Source organism: Idiotropiscis lumnitzeri, chromosome 3 (genome assembly GCF_059441095.1).
Source record: "Idiotropiscis lumnitzeri isolate Australia: NSW breed Sydney's pygmy pipehorse chromosome 3, RoL_Ilum_1.0, whole genome shotgun sequence".
In the NCBI taxonomy this organism is placed as follows: domain Eukaryota; kingdom Metazoa; phylum Chordata; class Actinopteri; order Syngnathiformes; family Syngnathidae; genus Idiotropiscis; species Idiotropiscis lumnitzeri.
The window spans coordinates 6,786,100-6,804,724 of NC_142393.1; the positions used below are offsets into that span (position 1 = coordinate 6,786,100).

At 40.8% G+C, this 18,625-nt stretch overlaps 1 protein-coding gene across 4 annotated transcripts; it reads right to left on the reverse strand.

Annotated features, from left to right (window-relative positions):
* Positions 1-1,391: 1,391 nt before the first annotated feature.
* On the reverse strand, positions 1,392-17,487 carry tead3a (TEA domain family member 3 a). 4 transcript variants are annotated; one of them, XM_088291232.1, is made up of 13 exons: positions 17,352-17,487; positions 10,639-10,878; positions 7,623-7,687; positions 7,424-7,486; positions 5,877-5,888; positions 5,262-5,372; positions 5,129-5,172; positions 4,957-5,018; positions 4,467-4,600; positions 4,207-4,377; positions 3,832-3,972; positions 3,593-3,745; positions 1,392-3,013 (listed from the first exon to the last, which is right to left on the reverse strand). In XM_088291232.1, the coding sequence occupies exons 2-13, from the start codon at positions 10,643-10,645 to the stop codon at positions 2,900-2,902; spliced, it is 1,077 nt and encodes a 358-aa protein (XP_088147358.1). In that variant the 5' UTR covers positions 10,646-10,878; positions 17,352-17,487; the 3' UTR covers positions 1,392-2,899. The 4 variants fall into 4 exon arrangements, with proteins under 4 accessions (XP_088147358.1, XP_088147357.1, XP_088147360.1 ...); XM_088291231.1 differs by lacking the exon at positions 5,877-5,888 and adding an exon at positions 7,229-7,291; XM_088291234.1 differs by lacking the exons at positions 5,877-5,888; positions 17,352-17,487 and adding exons at positions 7,229-7,291; positions 15,222-15,392.
* Positions 17,488-18,625: the final 1,138 nt, after the last annotated feature.

An 18,625-nucleotide genomic window follows, 5' to 3' on the forward strand; every position in this document is an offset into this window, starting at 1 on the left:
CTCAACATAGAATCTGTGCAAAAAAAAAAAAAATCAATTCAGGCCCATTTGTCATGAAAAAAAAAATTATTATTGCATGTTTTAGTCATAAAGGAATGCGGCAAGTAAAACTGACCACGTGATTGTTTTTTTCCCCAACAAGTAGATAACGGTCCAGTACATGTAGCAATTGCGCCACCTAGCAGCTGCAATGCGCTGTGCATTTTTTCAAGCGTCTTTTTTTGATAGCACATTTGGAATGAAACACCCTCATTTACACATACATTTCAAATATTTTCATGACATTTGAATTCCAAACGCCATGTTAATAACCAGAAGAGGACTCCGTGGTTCCTGCAAACACCGTGAGTGATTTTATTGGCAAAGCCTAAAAAGGCACATATTCAATGCACTGAGCAGATGTGAATACACAGACAGGAAAATGGCAGAACGTGGTTCCACACAGAGAATGATGATCAATACTCCTGCTAGTACATGAGGGTATGACAGGTGTTGCTTTATAATGGTTAAGTGTACACAGTCAAAAACATTCCACAGAGCAAAACAAGTGTCAGTTCAAAGGACGTTAGCCCAAGTGCACTGCGGGTGACAATAGCATGGACTGCACCTGCACCATGCTAGCGCAAAAAAAAACATTTTAGAATATTAGCTCTAGATGTGCTGGTAAAAAGATTTGCTTTTACAAAAATAAAAAATTGTATATTGAGCTAATTTTGGCTTATAAAAACGTACCATTAAAAATGTAGTGTACACATCCTATGTCAGTGCTCCTCAGGTCAGGGCTTTATGAAAGCACATTTGAATCCCAACTCACACGGAGGTAGAAATAATGCAGCAAAGGCAAATGAACAGTCCCGGGAATTTATCTTCCTTTCAGAACCATGACGCCTTTGTGTGAATTAGTTTGTTGGCAATGACTAAAGTGATCATTATCATTTTAAGATTTGATCTTTCCTCACTCCCAATCAACTCCTAAAAGAGACAATTTATCACACGTGTTCATTCCCATCTTTTCATATGTTGTCAATCTTGGAACTTGTGTACATTTGACTTGTTCAAGAAATGGTGTCATTAGACAGAACAGCTGGACATCATAGTAGATGCGATAACAATGATGAAATAGAAAATACAAAATTATTCGACAGTGGATATAAGTCTACACGCCCAGGGTCAAATGCCAGGGTATTTTATATATTACAAAATAATTATATATATTATAAATTATTTCAAACCTTTTCCACTATTAATGTGATGAAAAAGTGAAATAAAAAAAAATGTCTAAACTGAATTGGGCAAAAAAAATCTCGAGTTTCAGCTCCTAACTAAAAATGGGCATCTTATAATTCGGGGGAAATTCACGCAACTAGTAAAAGACAGAAATTTTTTTTTAAATTGGTTCTCGTGATTGCAGAGTGCAATCCTATTGTTTTTTTTCTGCAGCGTTTGTGATCATTTTGTGCAGGGTATAACCATTTTGATTTTGTGCCGACACGTCACTCTTGGAAAATAGGTTTTAAAATCTCAGGATTATTTTATTTTTTTACCCATTTAAATAATTGATAGATTAAAATCTTTTGAGAAGTACAAATGAACAAATTATACAATGCTGTTGTGTTAAGTGTGCACACCCTCTAATAACTAGAGCTGCAACCACCCAAAATTGTAGTTGGAAAAAAAAAAACAAGAAGAAAATTTATCATGGAGGCTGCCAAGAGGCCAACAGCAACATTGAAGGTGATGCAGGAATTTCTGGCAAGTACTGGCAGTCCAATACATTCTCAGTTGCCCTTCCTCATATGTCAGGGCAAAGGGGTAGGGTTGCAAAACGGAAGATTTATCTTTGAAAGAAAAAAAATAAAATAATCCAAGACCAGCTATATTATGCAGAAAAAAAAAATTAAATCGCCAACATGAGGAAAACTTATTGTCCGATAAATGAAAAGTTGACCATTTTGGCCAAAATTCCAAAAGCTATAATTGGGGTAAACAACACTGCTCATCACCAGAAGAACACCATACATGTGACGCATGCTTTGGGACTGATTGATTGTCTTTGAATTATGAACAGTTTAAAAGCACCAGTCGGTGTCAGCACAAAAATAGTGATGGACAAATTAAGCTTCATGAAACACACGTAATGGCGCTCTTGGTTTAAAGATAAAGGCGAGTGCAATGGACATTTGTTAAATTTCCAATGCATTTCTAAACCAATAGTGCCATCTAGAGGAGTACAAAAAAAGCTTCATGAAGCTTAAGTTTTCATTCACGACACAAAGCTATCAGGCTTCTGCAAGACAGCAAATAAAAGTCAGGAAACGCTTACCAGACCATCACAACGACATTCTGAGTTATTCCGAAGCACTTTAAATGGTTGCACATGTGTGCACTCTCAATGTGATTGCTTCATTCTGAACACAGTCAAATCCCAATTATAAGAGGGTGTGCGCACTTCTGCAACATGACCACAGTGATTTCTACCTTAGCTCTTGAACCGAGGTGTGCAGACTGGTCCACTGTAAAGTCTTCGCTGTCAACGACACGTCGGCTTCGACGGGAATGATGGGGCTGACCTCTAATACGTCACTCCACTGAGATAAACTCACAGTTAAACAATTCAAATGTTTCATTTGGAGGCACGTTATTCTTCTGTGAATTAGAATTAAAGACACTGAAAAGTAGTGAAACACTATAACATTGACAACAGAACACAAACGGATTATTTACACTCCGGAATACATCACACGCTGTTTTGACTTTAGTGTTTCAAATCTCGGGATATCGGGCCGTGATGGTGAGGCAGACACGGTTTGTGTGTTGGTGTCAATCTGCACGAGGGGGGGCTGAAAACAGATGACTGTAGCTCAGACAGTCGGGACAGTCTTTGCGTGCTCGTTATGTGCTAGTCGTTAACTAGTCGGTAAACGTGGTACTGTGCTCCGTGTTCACTGGTGGAAACTTCAAACACAAACGCGATACACAACAGAGTCTCCTGAGTTTCTCTGTTGGACACCACCTGGTGGAAGATTGCAGAAAGTGCAGGTCAGAACATCACACACTGCCAGTGAGTGACCTACATTGATATAGTGGAAGTTCTCAAGGCAGTGAAAATATGAACACTATGAACTCAGTCCTCCTCCTTCTGTATCCAGTTGCTCCAAAATGCTCCTAACCAGAACTCGTAAAAGGGATCACAGAACTCATTTGAAGATATTTAACAAATTTTCATATCTTTAAATGGACTCGCCCCACCTTACCTCTCTGAGTGCCACCACACAGGCCCGGTGCTTCAGGATTGCCGACCAGACACTATTGGAGGTACAACGGACTAGGCGGAGCCTCAGAGTTGCCCAATTTATTTTTCTAAGATTTCTAATTGGTTCAGCAAAGTTCAGCCCTCTGATTGGTTGAGCTTAAAATGTGCATTGAAGACTGATCCACGTCAGATCAAGTTCGTTTCAAGCCGGAAATGTTTTGTTTCACAACTGCTGCCCATTCGCATATTTATAATCATTCTTTGTATTCACTTTGTTATTATTAATGTTAAACACTTTGATTGCAGCATTTAATTTAACGCCAACACACATTTACTAACCTGTAGTATGGTGAAGTTCTCCAACACGCTATTCATCATATATTTCTCCGGTAGATGTTTGAGTTTGTGGATGAAGTTGATCATATATTCACACATAGGTGAGCGATGGATACGGAACACATGCTTTCCTCCCTCCGTATGTGCGTACTCCGTCTGCGGTGTGCGAGGAAAAAAAAAAAAAAGGAGTGCTGAAAAGCTGCTGCCGCATGGAAAAGCCGGTGTGGTTTAGCTTTGCTTACCTCGACTTTCTCCACCACTTGTTTGCCAAAGGAGCAGACCTTTGTTGAGACGCTGATTGTGATATTCTCCGTTCCACTGTACTGGCTACTCACACCGTAGAATGCGCTGGAACCTTCCTCAAGGTCACTGCTCAGATCTGCCTAAATGAAGCATTAACAAGTGTAGCATGTTTACGAAGCAGACTATTAGAGAATACAATACATTTAAAACCAACAAACCGCGCCACGGGAGTTAAATTGATACCGCCCCCTTGTGGATAAGCAAGGTATAACCTCACAATTCATCATGATTAAAATTCTTGATTGAAATTAATTAGGATCCCACATTGTATTTTTTTTTTTTTGTTCAATCCTATGATAATAAACGTTACTAACCCAGAACTTAACAAGAAAGAAAGCATTGTGGGGCCCTTTCTCATACAGCTCCTTAAGGCCTCCTTTCTTCTCAGAGAACTTGTCGTAAATCTGCCTGACGTCTATGGACTCCAGCACCGGATCACTGTAGCTGGGGTTGGATGGGCCAATATGCACAAACAGATGCTTATACTGCAAGAAGAAACGAGCAAAAGGTAAGGGGGAAAAACGGAAACAAGTAATAAAGATGGATCTGGACGAACACTGACGACCAACTGTACCATCTCTCTGTCTTTCTGAGTCTCCATAAAAGCAGAGTACTCCAGAAGCCGTAGTTTTGCTGAGGCGATGGTTCTGTCCTGCCACACGGGTGCTGCGATTGCTGCCGGGCGAGGGGGAGGCAGGGACTCATAGCCTGCCAAACAGATGGTAAATGGGTTGCAGCTAACCTTTGAGTTCACGTCGTAAATTAGGCACCGTCAGAGTGAATCTTGTGGTAGATTTCAAAATATACGAGAAGCAAAAAATAGGACAGGATTAAGAACAAAGTACAGTACAGCGAGTAAGTGACTTTTCATTTTTGAACGCATGATCCTGATCATATGGGCCAAGGCCTTAATTGCCTTTGTTGGTATTAATGTACATAAATAATACATCGCATCGGGACATTAAAATAGTTTAGTCTTCACATTACTAGCCCCACAGTTTCAGTTTCATATGCTCACCAGTGCCACATTCTGCTCTTTCGTTACTCAAAGGTTCGGTACTTACTGACGGGAGCAGGAACGGGAGCTGCTAGTGTTGTGTATGGCGGCTGTGCAAAGGGCTTGATGCTAAAAGAAAAAAAAAACAAAACACAATGATTCATAAACCTTACCAATTTGAGCTTACGAGATTCTCCTATTTCACTTGGGCAAGCATGTCATGCAAAAAGGATGCTTACTCCTGAGAATGTCCAGGCTGTCCTGGCACATGGCCGGGCCAAAACTAGACCAAAGAAAACAGCGGAGAGGGGAAAGAGCAGACTTTATTACTTTTATCCAGATGTGCGAGTATGTTGGTGTGTGTCTTCCTACCCTGACTGGCGGAGGGAAAGACGCTTGGCTTTTCATCACGCTTGCAGACACAATCTGAGCTGATGAAAGGTTGGCCACTGTCTGTAGTGCTTTGTCTTTGGAAACCTGGTCCTGAACACGAATAAAAACTTTGTTGTTCCATCCCGAGACACCAACTCAACATTCCAAGAGTTAACATTCATGGCTACTCTTTATAGCAAGCCAGCCTGCATACACCAATACTCACTTCTTTTTTCTTTTTTTTGGGGGGGGAAATACAGCTTGAAGCCAATCAAAAATGTGACAAGAAACTCACATTCTCACTTTAGCGTAAATGAAAGTTTTCCAATAACCTAACATGCATTTTTTCCAATCAGATATTTCAGCATGATGCAATAAAACTACGAGGGATTCAGAATTTAGTGCAAAGCAGATACAGTGTGATGCCAAAGCTGTAGGTGCTAGTAGAGGAAATTGCAGCCACCACCATTACGGTACTAAAGCCACTTGGAATAAATAAACATACATCAGCAAATATTTTGGATGTAGAAGTTGCACTGCGTTGAGGGCAAGTGTTAACTGTGAGGCCAACAATTAAGCACAAAAGCAGAGTATTGTAGTACGACCAAAACTTACCAAGTTCATGGCCTACGGCAAAGAAGAAATGTCAAATTACAAAATAAAAATCAGCATTGTCCCAATTAAGAGTGATGGAGCGGTTGGTCAAAAAAAAAAAAAGGGGAACCATCCTGCTGTACTTAATTATAACTGAAATACATAATCATATTATTAAGAGACTGTCGTGCAAGATTCCAACCAAACCACTAACAGGTATTTAAATATATTTGGCAGATTAAGAAAGTCGATTACAGGACATCATGGTGAAACCACAAGAAAACAAAACCAGTAAAGATCTGAAAAGCTGAGGAAAATGTCCAAGAGTGTGAACATGGAGGGGGGGGGGGGGGGGGGGGGGGAATGCATTAAAGTAGAAAGAATTCCCAGAATGCGTGGATGCAGGGTAATGTGACACTTGGGTCAACCAAGCCACCAACTCAAACTCATGCGAACACACTACAAAATCTTTGCCGTGCATTTATTAAAAAAAAATAAAGAACTAAAAATAGTCCCACACAGACCTCGATACACCAGCATTTATTCAGAGTGACACCTTTAGACAAGAGAAAGAAAACGAGGGGACCCTAAGAGGTCATTAAGCGGACTCGACTTAACTGACCGAAGATGCACTCAGCCTTGTTTAGCTGTCAATGGACAAATGCGGTAATAGCAGCGCATTAATGATAAGTATGGAACCAACTTTTATTAACCTTAAAAAAGGTCCATTGACAGGAATTTCTAAAGATGGAAAAATGAAGCTTCACGAAGCACCACATTCTTTTAAACTCCTCTTGGTTTAAAGATAAATTCTTGGGCAATGGAATTTTAACACTGCCTCTTTAAACCAAGATTACCATTTAGAGGAGTCAAAAATTATCGCAAGTGCTTCATGAAGCTTCATTTGTCCATCATGACATCTCGATCAACGGCAACGCTCCAATAATTGTATTCAAAGTCCCAAAAGCCCCATCATGCACTAAGTCTAGGCCCTTATTCCTTCCCTTGTGGGCAGTGATGGGAAAATGAAGCTTCAAATTTGCTTCATGAACCAGTTGTTGTATTTTTGAGTCCCGTAGATGGCACTGTTGGTTTAAAAAAATGCCAAGTCGGTGTACTTTCCGCCCAATGTTGAACAGAGTGCCATCTACAGGAGTACTAAAATACAACTGCTTCCTGAAGCAGATTTGAAGCTTCATTTACCCACCACAACTTGTGGGTACTTAAAGAAATATATTTAAGTGAAACGCATCACAGGTTGTTCCATGACAGGCCAGTCCGCCTTGGCTCATCGAGAGGGTTAATGCGGCTTTGGGTTGGCATGCAGGGCAGAGCAGGCAGGAAGCAAGGCAGCGACACTGAGCGCGTTGTACCTTCAGCTTAGAGTGAATCTCGCGAGACTTTCGTTTGGCCAAGACTTGCAGGTGACTAGAGACCTGAAGGCGGATTGTCAAGGTAGGAAAGCGGCAAAGAGGACAGGAGGAAGAGGAAAAGAAAAAAAAAGAAAAAAAAAAGAAGAAGACAGAAGATAAGATCAGAGGGACGACGTTAATTCGGCGGGCGCCCACCTTGATGCTCGCCTGGTATTCACGCACCCTCTTGCGGGCCAGAACCTGAATGTGACTAGACACCTATTGGCCAGGGTTAACGTTAGGAAAGATGGGGAACATTTTTACAAGGAGGATTTACATTTTAACACGAGGGTTGGATAGCAAACTCCAACAAATGACTCATAGGTTGCAAAATCCTAACCGTTATGGTGTGTACCTGTTTGCGTGTGCGTGTCTTTCCCGTCCGTAGCTTAATATAGCGAGCGATCAGCTCATTTCGACCTACAAGTGAGAAAGAGAAACGATATCACAATGGGCCTCCAAAGCACACATTGTTCAATGACAAATCTTGTCAAGCGGAAACAACTCGTCGATGCAGTAGATTCACAGGAATTAATACCATTTTCGCAAACCACAACACCCAAAATTCATTTAAGGTACAGTGTACGAATGACTACAAATATTTAAAAAAAACACTACTGACTGCAGATCATGTTCGCGATGGTTCACACGCCATTGTTGAGAATAATCCCATGACAATTTGTCAAATACCATACTTGGTGTTGATGCACGCATAGTACTTGTGGTTTTATTAAGAAAAAAAATTATTTTATTTTTTTTTGTAATTTCTTTGGGCAGAGCTGAGATTTTCTTTCACCTTGACCACAAATTCATGATGTCAAAAGAAGTCAAACTGATCTTAATCCAATCCGGGGGTCGTTGACTACCTCAACAAGTCATGATTTCATTTAAGAGCAATCAGAAGGAAGTAGTTCAAGACGACAGCCCATGCGGACCCAAATGGAATAAAAAAACATTCCACGTTCCACGTTCCAACAAGTGAAGGAACATCGAGTATATTTTGTGCAGAAATTTTTGGGGTTGCCCTCCGTATAATTATTTTTTTTAAAATCACATTTTCTATATAATGTGGAGTAATGATATATATTTTTAAGCAGCATACTTGATCAGCCATCCTTGCTTAAATTTTGGTCGCTGAGACTACACACTTGATTCACTCTTTTCTCCACAGGTTGCTCTACATTCACTTTTTACAATGGTGAATTTTGTCAAGTATCGTTTTAAACCAGAGCCAGTGCCGGTTCTGTCTGGACAACAACAACTTGGCTTTCACAATTCTATAACAAAAACATACATTCAAATACAAACAAGATTATACGTCAACTAAAACACACCAGGCGGTCTGCTGATACGTTCACATCCAAACTGAAGTCAAAATTACTCGGCGTGTAGACCTGAAATGAAGCACCAATTATGAACGTGACATTAAAAATAGCCCGCCCCATATGGAGGATTAACTTTAGACTACTGCGGGACTTTTACAGACTTGCTTAAATTGAAATCAAAGTTGGTAGTTGTTGCTGGCGAAGGGCCATGGGAGATGAAGTGAAAAGGGAGGGACAAACAGAACGGAGGTCAACATAGTTAATAGGCTCCCAAAATGTGGTTGGGACAAACTGCCTGGTCAGCTTTTTCTCTCGCAGCCTTCCTCCTCCATCCCAACCACACCCAAGCAGCTGCTAATCTACGCACTACTCACTGCAGCAAACAGGAATTCAAAGAGGATAGGGACCAAGGTGATCGAATCAAGCCTCACTGACTTGATCCAATCCAGGACAAAGCAAACACGCGCTAACATCATCACCACCACCACCACCACCGTCTCACCTTCTGGGAAGTAATACAGCTGAGTCATTTCATCTTAGACAGTTTACCAGAATAAAGAATACCCCAAATGCAACAAAGGGGGCTGACTCAGATACACAGCAGTCACCTCCAATTCCCATAACAGGACACACACTTTGCGGGAGCCTGCCATTGCTCCAAAAGGAGACTCGTTTTTTCCATTTGAGGCCGTTTGCTTCGTAGAAATTGCTTCGAGCAGAATATCAACGGACAGTAAACGAGGCTGAACGCTACTCATTGTGAAATCTGGGCTTACTTAATTGAACACAGGAGAAGCCGTGACTTACTCCGCTGTATAAATGTCAACAGGTGATTGAACAGGTTTATTGTAGCTTCTGCCCATCAGCGGAAGAGCATTTATTAGTTTTGTCTGTCACTATATGTTGTTGGCAGAAATTAGGGGTGGGCAAACGTTTTGATTGGCGGGCCACGATGGGTTCTAGAATTTGACAGAGGGGCCCGGACCAGGAGCAGATGGATGGAGTGTTTTGGTAACTTCACCTCATTGGAGAGAAAAAAAAAGAATACATTTAATTTTAAATGAAAGTGAACAAAAGCATTACAACAATATATATGTCTTTGAAAAAAACCACAGTATTTTGAAAGTAAAACATTAACTAGGTTTATTCATTTAATTTTTTTCCAAGTTCGGCGGGCCGGATTAAAGCGTTTTACGGGCCGCATGTGGCCCCCGGGCCGTAGTTTGCCCACAGCTGCCATGGCTGGATAAAACATTTGGAATCAACAAAGACTATTCACGCAAATTAAATAAATTGGATAATTACCTGCGGGACATTAGTAGGGAAGCACTGACTTATTACTTTTATGTTAACATTGTTTTGTCATTGTGTACTTTTTGTCTTGACATTTTTGGGCAAATGGCGCTGCTGTGAAGTCCCACTGTCTGCTAAAAGAAATTATACAAAACATGGATGCTGGTTTAACAAAATAAAAATAATTATGTTATGACGATTAGACACCAGATCGTGTCAGAAATGGACAAAACCAGTTAGCTTTTGATGTTTAAAATTTCGTTAGTTTTAATTAGTTTTTTCCCCCCTCTCATGTTTCTTATTTTTTTTCACAAAATGATTTGCTATAGTTTCATTTTTAAAAGAGAGAGAGGGAGCGAGAGGACGAGCGAGAAAGAGCGAGAGAACTTGTCGAGTGAAATTTTTTTTCTAAAATACCTTAACAGTGATTGAATGTGATTTTTAATTTAAGTGGTACATGTTTATTAACGTACCAAATAGTTTGTAGATTTTGTCCAATGAAAAAAAAAAACTGCGATATTTATATATCAGAATATTATTATTTTTTAAAAAAATAACATTCTAGAGCTGTAAATTTAATGCTGAAATATTGCAGTATTTTTGCTCAAGGTTATTTTACCGTCACAATTTAATATCAGCCCACGCCTACTTGGCACTTTAAGACTAGAAACTGACAAAAGCCATTTGTAATAAAAATAAAAAAAAATAAAAAATAAAAAAAAGTGGAACTTGCAATGATATGTTCTTCCTCACCATACATCTTGCCCTCGTCTGAAAGTATAATCTTCCTCCTGCCGCACGGAGGGTAGATGGCCAGAGCCTCCTGGAAGCTCTGCTCAATGTCAGGACTCCACACCCCTTCCGGGTCGCCGTCCAATCCCCGGTCTGCACCATCACCGAGTCCATCTCCATCGCCACCGCCCTCCTCCTGCGCCCCGTCAGGGCTGCTACGGCAACTCCACTCCGACGCAATGATGACGGCTCCAGCCACACCTGGAAAACGCGACATTTCAAACATTATCAGTCATTCGCGCTTCACCTTTGCATTCAGATAAATTAATTCATAAAGGTGAGTAAATCATGTGTTCACATTCAGTCAAGTCCGTTTTTTGTTTGTATCCCACATGGTTGCCACCTTTTCATTCCCATTGAGAAGTGAGTGACTGACATGATTTTTTTTCTTTTTGCAAAGACACACCCCTTTATTCATGTACTGACATGAAGAGAGGCGAACGCTTAAGTCACGTCAAATGAATGCCTAACACTTGCGGTATAGTTTGATTAATGTTTACACAAAAGTGTAAAATAAAAAAATAAAAACCTTTTTATTTTTCTTCTATTTTTGTTTCGGATTTATTAAGGCCTGGCAAACACAAGGTTAATCTAGGTTAGAGCCTTCACACATGAAGTCAAAAGGAAAAAGTGGTGCATTTAATACTGAAGTGAACGCAGACTTTATAGTCGCTCTCACAAGCTACAGACGACTTCTCATATATTCAGATAATGACTGGCGTTATTTTACTTTGCACTTCAGGTAGTCCATGCTTCCTTGTTCCTCAGTCAGGTCGCTTCTTGAATGGCTACATTCCGTTTCTTGTCATCATTCACAGATTCATGACTCGGGAGTCGTTTGCTTTCCGCACATGCGAAGATTTGTGGCTGTAAATACTGAACAAGTTAGTCGAGAATGTCAGCCCCGAGCGATTTTGGCGCCTATTAATGTTGACCAAATCATTCTTGAAACGCCTCAAATTACAGGATTGTCTTAGAAGACAAAAATCATTTGGCGTTTGTCCACCTTGGTTGGAAAGGCTAAAAAACATTTTATCGAGCAGCATGTGTGCAGCTTTCATCGCTAGGCTATCACAATGGGTCACAGTCCTATGGTGAGAATCGAAATTTTACTCCATAATAACCGGTGACATTGTGTCAAAATAAACCAATATGTGTAGCTTGATTTCAATATTAGTCTTGTTCCTCAGCAAATAGCACTGTTAAAACTAGCAGAGCCAAAAACTCCGTCCAAAAAAAAAAAAAGCCTGATCCCTTGTCTGCATGGGGCCACATGAGGAAATTACACATTCTTTTGTTATTGTTGAGAATTCTCCAAGTCTACACACGGACAGACATCTGCAACAGAACCCCGGCTGGTGTGTAATGTTTTCCAGAGAGTAGCTAACATGGTTCACGCCACAGTCGGGCCACAGAAGATCAGTGTGGTCGCGCAGCTTCCCCTGCTGCGGTGCAGGCTTGTTGGACACACTAGGCGCAGGGCTTTCCTATTTTCAATCACTGGCGACAGGACTGTGCTGTTGCCATGGAAATCAGGCAGCCCCAGCGCGACACGGTTCGGAGAGAGCAAAGTCTTAAAGAACATTGTGATATACGTGACAGACAAAAGCTGTTGCGCAACGGGCCTTCAGTAGCAAGATGCCGTTTCCTCCGGGTTCGTTTGGGCTGCTGATGGGATCGGCAGGATCGTTTGACTTTGCTGAATCCATAGAATCGGGTCATTAAAATGATTCGTTCAAAAGATTCGGTCAGCGAATCGTTCATTGCTCTGAGGTGCACGTTCACGAACTTAGTGAGGGACTGCAGGTTTTAAGGATCATAGCATTGCGGAGACACGGCTTTCCCGCGCTCTGCACGGCGCATTAACCGAACTGGCTACTCTGATGCGAACAAGACAGCGATCATTTTAGCTTACGTTAAGTGTAAGGACTCTGCACCGAGTGGCAGCGCTGCGTCCGAAACGGCGGCAAGCGCCACTTTCAGCACAGTACGGCAATGTGAATCACGTCCTCTGCAACGGGTCTCCCTGAGCGCCGGCGAGCGCTAATTGGCAGTTTGTTCATTGAATGTGTCACGATTCACTCCCTTTGCTCTGACAGACTCTCCTCTCTGTGTGCTGTTTACGTTCATGGGTGAGTTTCACAACGTTCGTGTCTATAAGCAGTCTTCATCTGTTATTATGACACTAATATATATACATAAATAAAATTGGAGACAGCTTGTGTGGTTGTTTTCATGTGAATTGACTTGGAGTAATGGATGCCAGTGAAACCATATCCCCCACGAGGCGGAAACAGAATCAGAGACTGTTGTCGTTCACTGAGTGATGTCATTCATTCGCAGAGATGGACTCACGGGTCATGTTCACTCAGGCCGGCGTCAGTCCCTTCCTGTGTCATTTGCCGGAAATTCATCTAACGCGGCAGTTTGGCTCTCAGCCCGCACACTCGCGGCTACGTTCAACTACACTGAGAAAGGAACGAATGGTGATTATGCGAACTCAAAACAAAGACAACACTAGTTTGTGCTAGATGGAACTACTAATAAAAAATGACTTTAGTTGCATTTGAATCCAAATTGCTAGTGTTGGCTGGAATCTTCAAATCCATTCCATTTCTGAAAATAGGCGACTGCTTGAATGAGAATTACGACAATGAAGCAGAAATGTCAAACTGATGAATTGCAAAATTCCCCAACCAATTCAATAGCGACTGAACACATCCTCTCAAGTGATTCACCTCCTGGCCAGTGGAGGGCGCTTTGCATGGAATTCCTGTTGTTTCAGACAAAGTCTGCGACCACCCAAACCAACAAAATTGCAACCAAACCAGACAGCAGTGGGGTGAAGCCAGTACTTTCCACTTTTTAAATCTAACATTTGATGTCGTTTTGGCTTTCCCTGTAAATCCGGAACACAGGAGATAGATGATGTAAGGTCTTTTGGAAGCTGTGCCAGCTAGGATTTTTATTATGCACTCACAGTTGACAAGGACTGCACAATTCATTCAATTGTAATCGTGACCACGACTTTGGCTTCCACAAATAAATTCTGCCTATCGCTTGTGATATTTAATTTCAAAATGAAGGCTTTGCTGCATCTGCAATTGAGCACTTTCTCAACCAGTCTTCGACGAATCACCGGGAGCCAACATATGGCTAAGGCTTCATTAAGCTGCCTAAATAACAAGTTAGATATGAGTATTTATTCAGTTAACAATTGGAAAGGGAAATTCCTCAGATTTTTTAAATCACTCATTGTAAAATTATTTCAAAAGGTTCATTTTGCACTGTTTACATCCAGTTGTTTAAAAGTGGTGTAGAAAATATACATTTTTTTTTTTACTTTTGTACTCCACCTCCACTCCACTTGTTTACAGATCTTTTGTTGCTTAAACATATTGCGACTGAACACAAGTAGCTTACTGAATTGATAGAAAAGCAAAGAATTCAAAAATCAATCATCAGTCAATCACAACCTAAATAATGAAAATCTAATGGTGACGTTTTTCATGCCCAATTCTAATTGCATCTCAATAGATTATGCAGGCATACCTAAAGTTGTTACTCTTGTGTTTCTATTTCAGGTTTGAAAAAAACTGCAAGAGACGAGAGAAATGTGTTTTGTGTAAGACTGGTGCAAATAGAGTATCTTGGGCATGGAGTGGATGCACGTTAGATGTTTCTTGCAATATCGGTATCCTATATATACAGTAGCTCCCTGTAGCCAAAAGGTCAGGTGTTGAGTGCAGTGGGGAGCCAGGCTAGCAGCCACGGAGCTAAATAAAGCAATGAGCTCAGCAAACGCTGACAAGACACACGCAAACCAAGTAACTGTGACAACAAGCTTCTTGCTTGAATGAGAACAGCCTCAGTAGGAAGGCTCCATGCTTTGCTTTGCTTGTCGTGGATTTTACGAGCATCCACTGGCGCTTTTTTGAGCTGCACGGGCAGCTAAACTAAAACAGTGAGCGCACAACAAATGAATCATGACTGAAAGCAACTTTCACCTAAGGGTGAAAACTTCCTTTTGCTGATTCGAGTCACATCTGCTAGTATAAGGGGAGGGGGGGAAAACGAACGCACATTTAAGTGATTTAAGTTGGTTTTACAAATGGCGGCTAAGGGGCTCGAAATAGACCAACATAATAAAAAAGTCAAAATCACAAAAACGTCAAAATCTCGAATAATGTATTGGGGACTTTTTTGGGCGGCTGTAAAATTAACCGGATAAATCTAAGACAAGCGACCGCTAACGCGCGGACATGCTAGGCGGTTAGCTCGTGTGCTAATAATACCGCAAGCAAGTCAAGCAAAGTTGGGAGACGCTTGAGGGGGGGAAAAGTCGCCCGGGAGACGAGAGAACACGAAGCAACCCCTCCAGAACACACGCACACCAAGCTCTGAATCATCAAAACACTGGCGAGGACAATGCCAAATATGCCAAGTATCCCAAAACTTCCCGAGAGCACATCGGCCGAAGCGCCGTGAAAGTTGCAGCGCACACAACAAAGACAAAGAAAGTTTTGGTGGGCTCAAGTTCTCACCTTGTGACGGCTTTTGCTGCTCCGCCGCCGCCGCTGGGCTGGCCCGCGCTCGCGTCTTACGAAAAGAGCCCACTCGCCGAGAATAAGATGCAAAAGGACGAAATTGACAGCATAGGCGGAATTGGCGAGCAGGAGTTTTGCTGTGAAATGAGATCGCGCCGTGCACGTACTGTCAGAGGCGTGGCGTCCCCGACACGCGCAAAGGCGAAAGTTTGGCTGGTCCGAGCAGTGCAAACTCCTCCCATCAAGTCACACAATCCCTTGCGCACATATTCGCGTTTCCTCCACGAGAACGTGCAGCGCCGTTCCAAAGCTCGAAATAACTTTTTTTTTTTTTGCGGAGCTATAATCGATGAGTTACTTTGAGGAACGACTTCCTAATTATGAGGCGCAGTTCGATTGGCGCATTTTTTAAGAAATAATTTGTATTTCTTAAATAGTATTTTCTTGTCTAGAACCATTTTCAGTGGGGAAATTTCAAACACTAATATAAATATAGATTTAAACAACTCTGAATGGGTTGCATAGTCTTTTACTAAAGTACTGATAAAAATAAATGAATAAATAAATAAAAATAATATCTACTGGAATACAATTTTGAGAACATTAGTTGTGCAGACCTCAAGACAAATTCAAAACTCAAGGCTATATTTTGAAAACAGACCAATAACATTACTCATACTATAAATATTTACATACTGTCATTCATTTCTAGTTTCTGGTATCGGTCCTGTTCGCTGTGTAGCGAAGTGGAAAAGACAATTATTAAATTTATTAAATTGCCTAGTATTATGCTGCTCAAAGTTGTATAATTTCTGGTTTAACACCGTTAGTCCGATTTCATTGAAAAGTATACGAAATAAATCTGGAGTGTCATCATAGGTTAGCTTAGCAATTAGCGTGGCTTCTCCGTCTTCCCTTGCCATCCCTTTGTGAGAACGATACTTGTCAGACACGAAGCTGATTTGCTGCCGCAGAGGCGATGATTATCGACCTAGAAGCGACTCCGAGGCTTGTTTAGACATACTTACTAACCAACCAAAGCTCTAGGCTAGCTAGCTGGAGCACCATATTTAGCGAGGAGCTTGTCTTGAGATCTGGCTCCCCGCGGAAAGTGACAAGCGTAGGTTTTTGGGACACTCTCGGTGCTTGATTCTGTTTTGCTATTCACTGTGTCATGATGAGGTGCAAAATGCAAACTGCCATGTAAAACCACTTATTTCGAACCGTGAGTTCATTTCGAAATGTCCTTTGTTTTTAGCCACGTGTGCTATGTGTCAGACAGTAAAAAAAAAACTAATAAAATACAACCAAAATAAAATATCAAAATTAATCTATTTTTTAAATTTATTTATTTATTTTTTTTGATTAACTGAAAAAAATATTTTGTGTGGGCCAAAATATTTTTTCAGTTAATCAAAAAAAACAAAAAGAAACAAAGAAAAAAACACTATAATATCCCATAAATCACGGTTTTCATTGCTTTCTGGGTTTGATCATGTGATGTTTACAAAGCCCTTAGCCCTGAGGCTCTGCGTTATCATTTTCACTTTTTTGGGATTAGGTCGTGGATACATTTAAGAAATGCTAATGAGAGATGGACCCCGTAGGTCTCTGAGATCTACAGACACATGTCAATTCGTGGAGTCTGTGGAGTTCAAAGCAAACATGGTGAAGCAGCATTTAGATACTATGCTGTACACAAATGGAATCAGCTGCCAACACACAGGTAACAGTTAGTCAGGTGAATGCTTTTAAATCCAGGTTAAAAACTATGCTTGACCCCCTATAAGTAAGGTCTTTCAAAGCCTTTTTCAAAATCATGTTCTCCAAAATCATGTTCTTGCACTGAATGTACTATTAATGAATATATTAAGCTACATTTGTGGCCTCACTTCGCTTTTAAATGTCCTTCCCTATTTCGTTTGCAAATGTTATTAAATGTACTTTTTTTAAGAAACACATTGAGTTACCTTGTTTATGAAATGTATAAAAAAAGCTGCCTTGTCTTGATGAAAAAGACAAATGTCATGAAGACGCATGTTACACTGCGTGTATGGCACTGTCTAAAACGGCACAAGACAATGGAACAAAAGAGGCTGCGTCAGCGTTGTTTAATGATTTACATACCCAATCGTCGCAAGGTGTGGGTAATGAGGAAACGTGTGGACCTCCATAACTGGCATACAACAAGGATTGGATTGTAAACAGGAGTGGAACAGCCCGCTAGCTAACGCACACAGAGACTTAAAATGCTCATCTTGAGTCTTACGTGCAATAAGCTCAATGAAGCAGATTAAAGTCTGAAATCTGAACCGGAATCTTATTGGTGCTGCCGGTGTCATAGTTACACTTTGGCCTACTTTCACTCACTGAAATCAGATCAGCATAAGTACAATAATTTGAAAGAGAGACTCAGTTTACGCTTTTACTAGATGGAATTTTATTTGGATAAGGATACAACAAAAGGTAGTGAGAGGAGCACAACAAGACTGTTAAGGAAAGGCCAGTGGAGATAAGAGGTCAAGCTGTTGACATCCTCTAGAGTTGTTGAGCGCCCATATGACCACAAGAGGGCAGTATAGCCCAGGTCCTATCAGGCACTGTAGTAAACAAAAGTCAGAGCAGACTATTAGAAATAATTTACACTTTATTTTTATATGGGCTGGGAGAGAAGGGAACATATACTTTAAGTTTGCTACTAGTAAGAAAAAAAATACAACTCTTTGATTTTTGACCCATGCCCAATTGATGTTATGAAAGTCTGCTTCCATGTGAGGCCTAAAGGCATTAGTGGAGATCAGGTTTTCACAACCATTATCTTCCCCTGATTTTAGAAGTTCATTCAATTATTTATTCCAATCATATCTGGCGGAATGTAATCGCACACTGACTTCACTATAATTTTCCACTTGAACTTAACATGGAGTCATAGTTAAATTGAGGAAAGGGATTTTTGTTAGAGGCTTAAAATACTTTCAATTATAAAAAAAATATTGGGAAATCAAGTTCATTATTGTATGATGTTATTTCCAGTCATCCTAATCAGATTTAGCCATTTAATTGTGTCTAGTGAATTGCATGCTATCTAGCAAGGGCATGCAAAATTCATTTTTAAAAAAGAAAGCAAGCGTGTCCCAGTGTGAACTGGTGAACAGCAAAAGGGGCCGGTTATCAGATACAGCTGGTACACTCTTTACACGCATGACTTTCCTCCATTCACCTCATTCCAAGCCAACAAACAATGCTTAATTGTTAATCCATATGAATCCGCAAATTTTTTTGCGCGTGTATGAAATAACAACGCTGACTTGTCTTGTGAGGACAACTACCGATACCAGTCCAGCTGTCACGAAAGCTGTCCTCCCCGCCTTTCTCTTTCTTGCAGAGGGACAGAAGAGTCA

Coding starts and splice junctions, on each gene's coding strand:
- tead3a (XM_088291231.1), bottom strand. Junction 4,378..4,466: donor CTCAGAAAGACAGAGAGATG/GTACAGTTGGTC, acceptor TTCTTCTTGCAG/TATAAGCATCTGTTTGTGCA. Junction 3,973..4,206: donor TCTTTCTTGTTAAGTTCTGG/GTTAGTAACGTT, acceptor TGCTTCATTTAG/GCAGATCTGAGCAGTGACCT.